This window comes from Chlorocebus sabaeus, chromosome 27 (genome assembly GCF_047675955.1).
Source record: "Chlorocebus sabaeus isolate Y175 chromosome 27, mChlSab1.0.hap1, whole genome shotgun sequence".
Taxonomy (NCBI): domain Eukaryota; kingdom Metazoa; phylum Chordata; class Mammalia; order Primates; family Cercopithecidae; genus Chlorocebus; species Chlorocebus sabaeus.
The window spans coordinates 25,627,458-25,642,309 of NC_132930.1; the positions used below are offsets into that span (position 1 = coordinate 25,627,458).

Consider the following 14,852-nt stretch of genomic DNA (forward strand, 5'->3'; position numbering starts at 1 on the left):
CATGGAAAATAAATATTTAATAATAATGTAATTATAATTACAATCTCTATACAGTGCCTTTGTAAAAACTTTCCATCATCTTCAAATTCAGTCTAAAAATAATTGTACACTGTACTTTTCAAGTGGGGTTTAAACTATTGTTTCATATGTAACAAAATATTTTCCTATTTAAATGAACATACTTTTATGTTCAAGGTAGACAAACTTCATAGGTTTTCACTTTAGTTTTCTTCTGACATCTTCTGCAAAAGAACGCTGTCTGCATTTTCTGGATTAAAGAGGCTAGAATAATGTGACAGGAGCTGGGTGAGGTGGCTCATGCCTGTAATCCCAGCACTTTGGGAGGCCAAGGCAGGCAGATCCCTTGAGGCCAGGAGTTCGAGATCAGCCTGGCCAACATGGTGAAACCCCATCTCTACTAAACATACAAAAATTAGCCAGTCATGGTGGCATGTGCCTATGATCCCAGCTACTCAGAAGAATAAGGCAGGAGAATCGCTTGAACCCGGGAGGCAGAGGTTGCAGTGAGCTGAGGTCATGCCATTGCACTCTAGCCTGGGAGACAGAGCAAGACTGCGTTTCAAAAAAAATAAAAATAGAATAATGCGACTGGGAGAGACTTAAAATGAGGAAAAATGAATGCTGAAAGAACTAGTAAACCGGCTGAAGATGGAACAACTCCCAAGTCTCCAGAGAGGCAGATAAGGGACTGTAAGCCAGCAAATGCCACCTGCCTGTTATCTAGCTCAGAAAGGTGCACAACTCTGGAAGCGGCTGAATTTAAGTCCAGTGTGGCACTTTCAGAAAATGGCATCAAAGGTTGGACCATAAATCTTTCTTATTCTCAAGTCACTGGACATTTAAGAGCCAAGATATTGATGGGCTCTTTCCCTCCTTTTCTTTCTCCTTGTAGCAGATGTATGATTCATGGATTGTCCTTTCGTGGTCTCCATTTTCATCTTATTACTTTTTCTTTGCTTCTGCTTTCTGACAGCTCTGGAAAACAAGGTGCTAAATTATTTCACAGAATGAGCACAGTGAATTATGTAATTATGTTGAAGTTTAATTAACTAGCTAACCAAATAAGAAAATAGAAGAAGGGAAAGAATCTACTGTATTGCAAGCATAAATCCTCAGTCTCTTAACCATAACAACAAGGAAAGAGTCAGAGGCCTGACCAAGCAAAATGTTTGAGAAAAAAAAATTATTTAAAAGATGGTTACTATGGATTTAGAACAAGCTGTCTGGGGCAAACACACCACACAGGTAAATGCAAAGGCAGTGAGATCGGACTTTTTAAAGAAGTTTTTTGTACATCTGTACTGCTCAACTCAGCACTTTGATCTCTAAATCCTTGAATGCCGTTTTTTTCGGAGAGGAGCTGATACATGGGGCAGTTAGCAGAGGTAGAAAAATGAAACAGCACAATGGAAAAAACCAACAAGGCTTGAAAGGGCCCGTTTCCTAAGTCCTACAGATTTTCGTTTCCTCAGCGGATCTAAAAGTCCTGACAAGTGCCACGCAGAGTATCAGCATTTTGTGGTCCTTATCTTAAAGATTAGCTTCAAAATAAACAAGCTGGAACTCACCCTCTGAAAACACTGAACCACACCAGACAAAACAGATTCTTTGTTTCTGGTGTTCTCTGCACTAAGTTACAGGCGACCTGTGGCTAAAAAAATTACTGGCCCATCCATTCACTTTCTCCAAGCTAGCGGAATCATGTCATGACGCTCATCACATCGAGAAACAAGGAAGGGGCCAGAGCTATAGCACTGCCAAACCAGGACTCTTCCCCTGATTACCCAGCAATATCAATTGTTAGGTTCACCTCTCATAAGCTTCTCCATAGGAAAAGCTTATTCTTGATCTTGTCAGGAATAAACCTGGGAAAAGAGCTTCATGAACAATGAATCCCCCAGTGGGTTCAATTTATCCCTCACTTTTTGTTTACTCAGCATATATGTTACCTGTTGAGAATACAAAAATGAATGGGCATAATCTTTGACTTCAAGGAGCTGGGAGACAGAGATATAAGGGGGAGGACAGTCACCCCCTCTCTATCCCTACTTTTTTAGGTGACGATATTGAGGCTATGAAATCAATGAACATTCCATGAGGAACTGGCAGAACCAGCTTGATTCCAGGAGCTGTGCTGTACTATATACTCTAAATTATTTATATATATGCAAACTGCTAACCATATAATAATCACTCAATAAATATTAGCCATTATTAGTTCCACGTGACTATTCCGCAGAATTTTTCTTGACAACCTTAAATTTTTTCATATTTAAATTTTGCACTGTGGACTAGGGATACCTTATCAGTTCAAAATAGAACAGTCTACAGAAGAAGTAGGATTGAAAACTTAAACAAAAAAGTTATCTTTATAGTATTATACTGATTAGTGCATACTATATAAATCTATTTTCCCACTTTTTAAAAGTAGGATAATTTCTTGGTAAGTGATGATTTAGCAAACTTAATGAAATATAGTATAATCTCTAATGGCAAAGTCAATGAAGCCATGTGTGCCTGTACACAAAATTTAAGTTTCTCTTTGGCTCATCCACTTATAAGCAGGACTAAAAATGAATGAAATTTCACTAGGGGATACGGTCAACAAAAACAGGAGGAAAATATTCGAAAATATTCGTTTCTAATATGAATATACAAAACTTTCCAGAGATAAAGTCTTTGAATGGTGACAAACTGACTATAAGTCAGTTTTTTGTCTTAAAATTAAATTGACCTAGTATTTGCCCTTTAAATTATAGATATTTATGTAACTGATAAAATGAGCTTTAACCACAAGAGGGAGCCAGCATCATTCCAGTTAGCAACTAAAGAAAAATTAACACCAAGGAAAAACAAATTAATGTAAGACAGCTGTAAAAAGCCTGAGATGGAAAGACCTTTTATGTCATGTATGCTAAAAAGGTTGTTATTTTTCACTATTGTAAAAGAAAAAAATAATTTTGCTTTGTCAATTTCAAAATAATTTTTTTTTAAAAGCAGTAACTATTAATAGGAGTTTAGGTGTCTTCTCTGAGGAAAAAAAGTAATATTATTTAAGAATTATCAGGCATCCACATCTCAAAGGATTTGCTCTTGGAATTAAACTTGATAAGATCTAGTACTGAAAGATACTAGATGATTTCCCCTAAGGAAATAGTACATTTGTGCCAAATAGACTATATTTAGGAAGCAATGAAGGGCCTACAATAGAGTATCAAAATGCAAATTCAGTTTCCATGTAAGTTCACAGAATTAAAGGCTGAGCATGTTACTGACTGCCACCCAGAATCACACTGACAGTGGTACAGCAATCCCAGACCAATATGATTATGAGGTTGTATTCAATTTTTGAAGGTTTATTCTAAGGGAAATATTTTATAAGATTCTTCAGTAAGCTTCTTTAATTAAGTTTTTAAAACTTTATCCTGGATTACTCAGTGGAAATAATTATTTAAAGTACAGTAAATGTAGGAACGAGGCAGTTGTAATGGTAGCCAGAATTCAAGTGGCTGGACTACAATGGAAAAAAAAAAATTTCACTGACCACAAATAAATAAAACACATGGGAAAGAATTCTAATATTATCATAAATAATTATAAAAGTATCAGATATTTCTAATAAGAATCAATTTTTCTTTAATTATAAGTCATAGTCATATGGTAGCCCAATCTGAAATTTCATATAATGTCATATAATGTCAAATTTAGCTGTCTGGTAATCTCCAATTAATAACTGTGTGACATTAGTTTTCTTAGCACTAAAGCAAGAGCACTTAATCGCTATCATCCCTTTTAGTTAGGAAGAAAGTATAATCATTCAAATTAGCCCGGTTAAAATAGCAGTGTTTTTCTTTTTTTGTTTTGTTTTGTTTTATTTTGGGGATAACTATTCCAGAAGCAATGCCTTTTCTAAATATGCTATTGTCATTGCTCTCCCTTCACTCTGAGTTGTAATCCATAACTGTAACCAAATATTGGTGAGAGATGTGAAAATAATCACAGGAAAAAAAGTAATAAAAATTTCAAATATTTAAGTATTAAGCATGTCTAAATATTTTTCTTAAAATTTGATATAAAGAAATAGCTTTCTTACAATTTGCCTACTGTGGAATTACTTGCTATTCAATCTGAAATGCCTTCTCCAGCCTTTCCTGCCATCGTGTGTCTAGATCTGATCTGTTCCTCAAAGCCTGACTTAAATATCATGTCCTTCAATAAAGCATGAACTGTCATGCCCTAGAACTTTACACATGAGACGTAAAGCTAAGGAGAGGTAAAGTTAACCACTTTCTACCTCATATTTTGGTTATTTTCATGTCTAAGCTGTAGAACTGTAAGCTCTTTGAAAGCAAGCTCTTTGAATCATCTTTCTCTCCTCTCTCCATCCATCTATGCAACCAGTACATAATAGTGAAAGTGACAATTAACTTGGCACTTTAAGATCCTCCGAATGTTGCATGCTTTTATGGATTACCCTGTATGAAACACAGATGGAATACATTTTTCTAGTTAAGTATTCGACTGACTTGTTAGCTCTTTTAGATGTAGCAATGTTAGGACAAGTACTGCGTTTATGATCCAATTCACCACAAATAAAGCAGCCATCTTTGGGGCCCTCGCAAGAATGATCTGGAACAGCACAGTGATTGCAAATGCTACAGTGGATCCAGGCTGTAAAATAAAAATTAAGTTTTAAAAGAAGTTCATGTAACGTAATTTTTCATCTTGTTAACTTTTAAGGTAGGATATACGAACAGTGTTTACTTGAAATATTATTGGCTAGTTTGCACAGCTAGTTTTAGTTTGGCTAAAGAGACCAGGGAGAAGAGGTTAGAATTCCACATAAACTAGCTAACTTCTTTCTGTTACATGCAACAAATTCAGCCCTTCTCCAGTAAGTTATGAGCTGACAGCTACTGTCACAATGGAGGCTGGCTGAGTGACACAATGCCTTATTAAAATAAGTCAAACCAAATGCCACACTGAAACAGGTTAGCAATCATCTCTCCTGCAAGGCAGAACAAGGCAGAACATACACATTGATAACTATAAAATTAAAAAGCAAATAAATTACCAGTCTCTACCCTGATTAGTTTTTCCTTTATAAATCCAATGAAAAATCCTATTTAGATGGAGAAAAACTCTAAAATGTGTTCCTAGGATCTCAAACATTAAGTCTCAATACTTACAAGGCTTTACACACTTTTTACAGAGAAAGCAATGGTTCCATTTCCTGCCATCCTATCAAAAAAAAAAAAAAAACAATTTTTAAATTATATTTAATTTGTTATTAAAAATCAAGTTCTATAATTAAAAATTAAAATGTCTTATTAAAATCTGTGTAAATTATTCATTCCTTATTTCTGCCTTTTCTGGGCTTCACAATTAAATACTTTGATTTTAATTTATGCATTTCTCCACTCAACTCAAATGCCTCCTTGATGGGCCTCAATTTCCTTAACTGTAAAACTAGGAGATTTATCTAAATGATCTTGAAAATCCACTCCAGTTCAAGCAACCCAATCTGCACAAAGAAGGACTCAAATGAAAATTTCAAGAGAATTAATGATTCATAATTTTATGTGTCTATACTGCATAATCCTTAATGAAATTCATATTTGAGAACTTTACATAATTTAGAAAGATAGATTATAGGTTACTGTTTGATTCATTTTAAAACTATGAAATAAAAATATCTAGAAAAGTGCATAAAATATATCCAATTTAATGAGTATTGTAAAGCAAACATGGATAAAACCCACAAGGTCAAGAAAGAATACCACCAGCCCTCTGGAAACTGTCCCATGCCCCTGCTCAGTCACAGCATTCCTCCCGTCCCCTCCAAATGACACCTCTTTAATTTGTGTGCTTGTCATTTCCTAGCTCTTGCTTCCTTTTACCACCTTTGTGTGCATCTCTAATAAGTTTGTTTTCCTCAACTTTAAACTATACAATCTGGGCATCATTTTTTTTAAATGAAAAATACACAGCATGTCTCAACTAATAAAAACTAAATATAAACAATCAGATGTATTAACATTGTTAAAAACAAGTATAACCAGTAATACCATTCTATACTCATGAAAAATGTACTTTCTAATGTTTATATAAATGGAGCCTCTTCTTCAGAGAATAATTTGTGCTTATGAGCCAAACTAAACTTCACATGCCCTTTCTGATCAGATTTAGTTAAAATAAACAAAACAACTTAAGGGTCACCCTGCCTTCCTAAAAAATTAGGGGGTTTATTTATAATTGCCAAAACTTGGAAACAACCAAGATGTCCATCAGTAGGTGAATGAGTAAACAAGTTGTGGTATATCAAAGGAATAGCATTCAGAGCTAACAAAAAATGAGCTATCAAACCATGAAAAGACATGAAGGAACCTTTCATGCCTATTACTAAGTGAAAGAAGCCAATCTGAAAGGTTATATACTATATTATTCCAACTGTGTGACATTCTGGAAAAGGAAAAACTATAGAGACAGTAAAAAGATAGTGGTAGCCAGAGACACCCTTCAGGAAGAAGGATAAATAGATTGAACACAAAAGATTTTTAGTGAAAACAGTGAAACCACTCTGTATGACACTGTAATGGTGAAAACATGTCATTATACATTTTTCAAACCCATAGAATGTAAAACACCAAGAGTGAACCTAATGTCAACTCTAGGCTCGGGGTGTTAATGATGTGTCAATGCAGGTCCATCACTTGTAACAAATGCACCCCTCTGGCGGAAGATGCTGACAGTTGGGGAGAATGTGCATGTGTCAGGACAGGGGACATACGGGGAATCTCTGTACCTTCTGCTAGATTTTGTTGTGAACCTAAAACTCCTCTAAAGAACCAAGTCTATTAAGAAAAAATAATACCTAAACAAATAAATAGGAGGTATGTCCCTTTGCAGTCCTTCATCTGTAAAAAATCAAGGAGTAACTGTACCTAATAAGGCTGTTGTGAGGATTAAATGAGTTCATCCATGTGAAGCTCTTAGGAAAGTGTCTGGCATATTAAAAGTGCACAGTACATGTTATTAATTATTTCGCCAGAATGATGATGGTACCTAATAGGTCAGTGCCTTATTTGAAACACCATAATTTTTCCCTCAACATACACATAATTGAGTATGCATTTAATGCCTTATTTGAAACACTGATAATTTTGGCAGTCCCAAGTACCATTTGAAGATGAATTCAAATGACTGTTGGTGATGATGAAGGCAGTTAAGTATTTTTAAAAGCTGTTGTACTCTATAATTTAAAATACTGTATTATAGCATAATTAATAAATGATAATACATATTAATACAAATCATATTAACAAAATAACATTTAAAAGGTAATAAAACTAGTAAGCTAAAATAAAATGAAAATATTTAAGTAAAAATACATTCTATAAGAACACCATACCTTGGATGTGCAAGAATTACAGTGCTCACAGTGTTGATTCTCTAGAGAAACATATCGTTGACACAGAGAGCAAAATCTACAGAGTAAAGGACAGAGAAATCAGCTGCATACATTTATTGAGATTTACAGAGTAGATAAAACTTTACAAAGCACTCATTACAAAAACTGAGTGCAATCTGAATTCAATTCAGTATGAAATTATGGACCTAATTTAAAAGTAATAGAATAACCTGATTCAACACTGAAAGCATTTGACTGACAGATATATGTAACTTTATTTTCAGTGACTTGTGTACTTCAAAGTTCCACTTTGATCTTACCTGTACCCTTCTTCAGTAGGAAGGATTATTTTGTTGGGCGGAATGTTGGTGAAAATACGCACGGGAGACTGTTTTCGACCTGTCTTTCCGTGTTTATAAAGTGCATGATTATCATAATCTACCTAGAAAGTTAAAAATTAAAGCAGAAAGAAAATTTACTCAAATTAGTCAACATTAAGATTCTTTAACCAATAAATGAACAAACTGATGCCAATATATGAGTTAAAGTATTTGTCATGCCAAGTGTCAGGTTCCAGTCCAAGCTGAGGACCGAGGGGAGTAGGTGGACCAGTGGTGGGCAGCTGGAATAACACTCAATGATCATAGACAATTTCGACATGGCTTTTACTCTCTCTGGGCATAAGCAAGACTGGGCGCAAGCCGTGGGTGCAAGCCGACCTGGGTGAAGGCCGTATGTACAGCGTTAGCAGGTAATTATACCTTTTACAGACAACAATGGCTCCAAGCCAAGCACGAGCGCATGTGGGTGATCACCTAATGAGCCTCACATGGCATGGTTGCATAACGTGTGGAGTTGTGCAACTGCGCTCCAAACCTGCTAAGTCACACTGTGCCGGAAAGCCACCTCAGCCTACTCCTGACTAAAGCGCAGCCATCTCTCTTACACTCCACCCCCTAGGCCAAGAGTGTCCTCTGGGTAGGGACACATGCCCATAGAGTGGAGCCCTGAATTCATAACACACAATACCACAGAAAGCAACAGCTCCAGGTTATGGCAGGCAACCACCTCATGGTGACATCACCCCAATGTTGCTTTATACATTAAGCCGGGTTTTTGTTCCTCTACCTGTAAAGGCATTGGGTTAGGCAACAACAGATTACCTTTTGTCCCCATACTTGGTCGGAGGAGGTCATCCTTCCTCCTATAGGGTCTTGCCACATGGCCTGGCCCCCCAGGGGCTGGTGACCAACTAGTCACCTTTGTAACTTCTAGGTAGTTAACCACAAGGTTAACCCTTGATAGACCACCCAGGTATCAGTACAGATTACCATAGGTGTCACCTCCTTGGTGATCACCATCCACAGTGCTCTAAGTTCAGCCCATTGGCTACTTTGCCCATGCCCGGTGGCAAACCATATAGTATCAGTACTAGGTTGGACTGCAACAGCAGTCTAGGCAGCAGTAGCACCTTGGCTAGACCCATCTGTGTATCATGCCCCCCCATCAGGAATGGGGGGATGCCCTTCCTTAAACAGTAATGGCTCAAGGTGTAGGGTTGCATCAGGCTATGCCTTAGGCCCCATGGCCTTATCTTGCAATAGGACGACAGGTCCCAAGACATCTTGCAACTCAGATGCTAAGGGACTTGTACTCAGCATACTCTGCTGCTCCAAGTAGGTGCCCCACTTTGCCAAAGTGGATGTCTGCGCTGTCTCAGTTTGGGAGGTTATTATCCACGAACACACCCATTACACTATCAGGCAAGTCATACGCACAATGTCTGTAGCCTGTCCTGCCATGCTCTCATGAATCTGAAGGGCAGCATATGAGTTATGAACTGCTTCTTTATCAATCAACAACGGGGCTCAGCTCCCTTCCACAGCTGGGACCAAAAGCCCACCGATGTTCTCAAGTGCTCCATGCACTGATATTGGCCCCAGCCAAAACTATCTGTGGTCACATGTACATCCAGCTCAAATGGGTGCCCCTGTCAACTACCTATAGGGCTTATGCCTGCTAAATGGCCCACTTGGCTGCCAGGAAGGCGGTCTCAGCTGCACCATCTTAATTCTAGGCAAGGGGAGTGTTGCTGCTTCTAAATCTGCAAGAGAATCAGAGGTGGGCATAATATCATTAACAAAACCATGGCTAATGGCGGGGTATGCAAAAAGCCCTGCGGCAACCTGTGAAAGTCCAATGTCATCCTCCCATGAAGGCAAACTGTTCCTGGCTCTCTGGAAAACAATGCATTAACCAACTCCACTATATAGTGATACTATCCCAGTTCCATCAAGTGGTCCATCAAGTCCGTGATAGATGGCACAGCTGCCAAGTCATGTAAAATATCCAACCCCAGAATGTATCTGCGCTGGTGTCTACCAGCACCAGCACTTGCTGTACATTGGTGGGAGACCAGTGGATTGCTAATTTCACATGTGGCCTCCTCAGGAGGGGCACCTCGGCCAGTTCCCTCATCAAACAGAAGACTATACATCCCCACCTGGCTGCAGCACATAGTCTTTGGGCTGGAGTGCCAGGGTGGCACCAGGTCACGCAGAAACATTCTTCTCCTGCTTGGGTATTTTCTAGAATTGTTGCTCTGGAAACAGCTGTCTCCACAAAGTTCACTGGGCTGCTTATCAACTTTCTCTTGCTCCACCCTGGCCAAAATCAAATCTATCCACACCTGTGAGCATGTCACTCACTGGGACCCCCTTTTCTCCCACTGGGGGCACCCCTGCAGGTGGGGCATCTTTCCCTTCTTTATGGCACGGAAAGCTCGATCCCACCAACAGCCTCCTTGGTATCAGACCAGGTGGGGGTCTCTGGCCAAGACAACAGACCCAGGCCTGCATCCAGAGCAGGCCCTAATTCCTTTTCCAAGCTCTGTAGCCAGGCCTCCAGGCGCCCTGCCTGTGCCTGGAGGTCCCCATTCATGGCAGCTTCTAACTCTTTTTCTGAGTTGTGTAGCCAGTCTCCAGGTGCCCCATCTGTACCTGGAGGGCCCTTACCTCTACTGCATCCCTCAGGGACTGGGTGTGTACTTCTCGTAGCACAGTCAAAAATGCCCATCCAACTCTGCTGGCAAAAGCTCATTCCTCCTCAGTGCTCTGCATTTCTAGCTGCTTCAGTGCCTTCTCCATGCTCGCAGGGGACCCATCTACTGCTGCCCAGGTTTCCACTGGAGCCCATTCAAGCAGTACAGCTGACACCGGGCACCACAACCCAGGTTGTGGCCACACGGCTGACCCAGAATCACCAGGGAATGAAGGCTCACTGTCCTCAGTATCCTGTTCGTGATGTCAATTGTCATGCCAAGTGTCAGGTTTCAGCCCAAGCTGAGGACCAAGGGGAGTAGGTAGACCAGTGGCAGGTAACTGGAAAAACACTCGAATTGTAGACAGTTTCAACATGGCTTTACTCTCTCTCTGGGTGCAAGTGAGCCCAGGCATGAGCCAACCCAGGCACAGGCCATATGTACAGCATTAGCAGGTTAATTATACCTTTTACAGACAATAGTGGCTCCAGGCCAAGCACGAGCTCACATGAGTGATCACCTAATACACCTGCAGTGTGGTTACATAATGTGCAGAGTTGTGCACCTGCGCTCCAAACCCACTGAGTCATGCCGCACTGGAAAGCTGCCTTGGCCTACTCCTGACTAAAGCACAACCATCTCCCTTATAGTATTTAACAAGAAATTCATAAGAGCAAGAGTTTACTTACAAACCAACAGCTTCTGTAGCAGTAAAATTTCATTATTAAAAAGATCTGTTATGACAAATTTACATTGTCTAGTATTAAAGGAACAACTCTAAGCTTTTATCTAATACAACAGACTTTATGAGAAAGTCTATCATGTATTCAAGAACTTAGCTTTTGGCATTAAAAAATTCAGCCTTTGAAAATGTGTGCTCATTTGGTCAGGGCTTTCCACTTTGTGTGTGAAATTTGCTCTGTGTCATCTTACGTAAGAAGAGGGTACTGGTACTTAAAGTTGCTGTGATGGTTAAATGAGATAATGTTTGTAAAACACTTGTTCAAGGCCTGGCATAAGGCAGAAAAATGGAGATGAAGACACAGGCTCACATTTATAGTTGTTCTCCCCACAGTGACTATTTCAAATATATACCTCTCTCCTCAAGGTCCCTAACTCAACTTTTAGTTTCAGCAGATTATCTTGAAAGCAAATCAAAGTGAATAAGCATGACTTCTATTAGCCTCTTGCTTCGGTCTCCTCCTGCAACCTATTATCCACAAGCATTCTCAATTTGGTTTTAAGACTGCTATGAATCCACCTGGTCATTAAATCCATCTTTCTTTACATCAGTAGCTCTCAAAGTGTGGTGTCTGGATCAGCAATATCAGTGTCACCTGGGATCTCATTAGGAATGCAAATTCTCACCTCACCTAGGGCCTAATAAATCAGAAACTCTGGGAGTAGGGCCTGGCAATCTGTGTTTTATCAAGTCCTCCTGGCACACTAAAGTTGGAGAACCACTGCTTTAGATTATCCACGAGAATACCATGAGGTCAGTACAGGTAAGCCTGACATTCAAATAAGTTATGTACTGAATTGTTTCTATTATAAACAAGAATACAAAAGAACTTACAACAAAACTGGCTTGTAAGCTAGCTATTTAGTAAGTGAATCACAAAAACGTAAGAAATTGAGGGCAAGGGAAAGAGAGGCCTTTAAGGGGAGATTCCTAGGCTTGTTCTCCAGCCCTGTCTAGTTTAAGGCTAAGCTTCAGCAGTGGGAAAAACTAAGTACACTGTAGCACAGGATGAGGAGACCCAAGGGACAGTGTGGAAAAGCCCCTAAGGGTTTCTGGCTGTCAGTATGGTGAGTCTGCAGTCCAGCATAAACTGTGTAAAAGCTGGCGCGGACTCACAGTTGGCCTATTTGGAAGTACAGAACCACAACAAAGAAACTTGCAGGTCAGATCACATTTGAAGCCCCGCGTTCAGTCACTACATTTCAAGAGAGACGTTGATAAAACTAGTTCATTTCTTTGAAAAATAATGGGAATGAACAGAATTTATAGCTTAACAAATTGGGGATGTGTATCCAGAAAAGAGATGACTGGGAGGATCTGATAGCTATTCTATAACTGAAGGGGTGTCATATGGAATAGAAATTGGACTTATCCTTTATTGCTTCAGAGAATAGAACTAGGACCAATGGTTGGAAGTTAATGGGGAGCATATTTTATCTTCATATGAGAAAATTTTCTAACGATTAAAGCTATTAAATAAATTGCACTGCCTTCTAAGGCTGTAGGCCTCTGCTCACTGGAAGCATTCAAGTGAAGCTGGATGACGGCTGGTCATGAATTTAGTGGAGAGGATTATTACGTTGGGAAGTCAGCCTAGGTTACCTCTGTTTCTTTCCAACTTTGAAAATTCTATGAATATATGTTATCTATTAGAGGCTAGGATACAAAAATAGATTTTACTACAAAATCACCTTAAAATAGTACCGTAAGTCATTTTCTTTTAAAATCATTTAAATTCGTAATGTTTCCCCTAATGCACTCCTCTGTGTACTCAATAAATATATGGTACCTTATTAAACCAACAAAGATATTTTGAACATTTATGAGTGTCATAAGAAAAAAAGTCTTCCCAAGAGATTCATATGAAGCTTTTCAAATGTTGGAGAATAATATTTTAGAAAGATTTCTAGTACATGGAATATTCTATGCAACATACTAGATAGCAGATGGAAGAGAGGGGAAAAAAAGAACAATTTCTTTATGGTTACCCAAGGAGTCAGAGAATGTATGTGTCAGGAAGGTGGTTGATTGCTTGATTTTGCATAACCTAATTGAGATTATTATTATTTTTAAATGCGGGTTTGTTGTGCTAATTAACTATAAACATATGGTATGTAAAATGCATGCTGCTAGGGTAAATTAATGTACCTCTAACATACATCCATATTTCATAGCTTCAGCCACACAAATAAACCTCCTATGGAAGTGCTGTAAAGCAAACACAATTTTGCAAATTGCCTATCACTAGTAGTAGAGCTGATACACCATTTTCCCATCATTATCCCTGACATTTCACTCACAATGATGATGAGAGGCATTTTCAAATAGAAAATTTCTCTCATGTAACTGATTAATGTGATGAAGTACTGTATAGAAATGAGGGAAAGCACAAAATCTCTGCAATTCCTAATTTTTAATTTTATCTATACGCAAATGTCTTCTGTAACATGAGACTGAAACTAGTTAAATGGAGACCAAGACATCCAAGTCAACATTTATTTTGTGCCTACTATGTTCCAGGTATCAGGTCAGGAAAGAAAGATTAAATAAGACAGAGTACTTGCATTTCCGTAACTCCCTAAGGATTGTCTTCTATTGGATTTCAGCACACACAAAAGGTCCCCAGTACCTTCTTCTGCTCCAGCAACCAGCTTCTACCACAGCAGTAAAGTCTATCGTAATCCCCATATCCCATAACCTCTTATTTAAAAGTAACATGTGAACATCTTATACCCCTTTTTACTTCAAACCCACTACATGTTTTATGTTTATTATAGATTAAATTTTAGGAATTTTGGTAGCCATCTTTTAATTTGCAATAATTTTCCAGAAATTGCTGCCAAAATATCTTCATTTCTGACTGTGAAACTAATCTTGAAAAACAGTGTCCTAACAGGCTGATGTTTATAAAAGGATAGCTTTGACAAAAGCAAAGAGCTATACTTTTAACACCCCAGACAAGTGTCCCATATTAAGTACAGACAAGAGAAAACAGAATGTCCCAGGTGGAAGGGAGGTAAGATCATGTAATTCAGACACAGAAAATTCAGGACATGAACACCACCACTCCCTAATCCCACCCCCATGGCAGACACCACTAATCATATTACTCTTTGCTACTGAACCTGGTATTATCAACAAATTCTCCAGAAAATCACGAATAATTTATCAGGCTTAGTACCAAAAGAGAAACTTACCTGCCATCTCTTTTCTGGTATAATCATTTTATTTTATAGGTAAGGAAACAGAACCTGGAGAGAGAAAGTGACTTCTCCCAAGATTAAGTAGCCTCTAAAAGGCAGTGCTAGGACTCAGACTTCTGACTCGAAATCAGAGTTTCCTTTCATCATCACGTCCTTCCTTTCTAATCTGTTGTTAATAGAACTCTTGGTTTTCTAGGTCTTGGATGACTGTTTTATTCCGTATTCATCAAGTGTTTGATCACTGAAGAATCTACATAATTGATGTTTTATGAAGATTTGCAGCATTTCTGCCTTCCTCTTACCTGGGAAGTATTTCCAAAAAAATAGATTTAGTGATTTGGGGATTTTTACTGCATTGTGGTTTGAGGGCTTATAATCATCTCAGGTGATGTCCCCCTCTGGCAAAAAAAAAAAAAAAAAAAAAAAAAAAAAGGC

At 38.6% G+C, this 14,852-nt stretch overlaps 1 protein-coding gene across 1 annotated transcript in view; it reads right to left on the reverse strand.

Annotated features, from left to right (window-relative positions):
• ZCCHC4 (zinc finger CCHC-type containing 4) overlaps nt 1–14,852 on the reverse strand; it is a 56,569-nt gene continuing 41,717 nt past the window's right edge. Inside the window, exons 9-13 of the mRNA XM_008017727.3 lie at nt 7,753–7,874; nt 7,433–7,508; nt 5,211–5,262; nt 4,548–4,692; nt 1–996 (exon numbers count right to left, since the gene is read on the reverse strand). Of these exons, the coding sequence (XP_008015918.1) occupies nt 861–996; nt 4,548–4,692; nt 5,211–5,262; nt 7,433–7,508; nt 7,753–7,874 (531 nt within the window). The 3' untranslated portion in view covers nt 1–860. The remainder of the gene's footprint in view (nt 997–4,547; nt 4,693–5,210; nt 5,263–7,432; nt 7,509–7,752; nt 7,875–14,852) is intronic.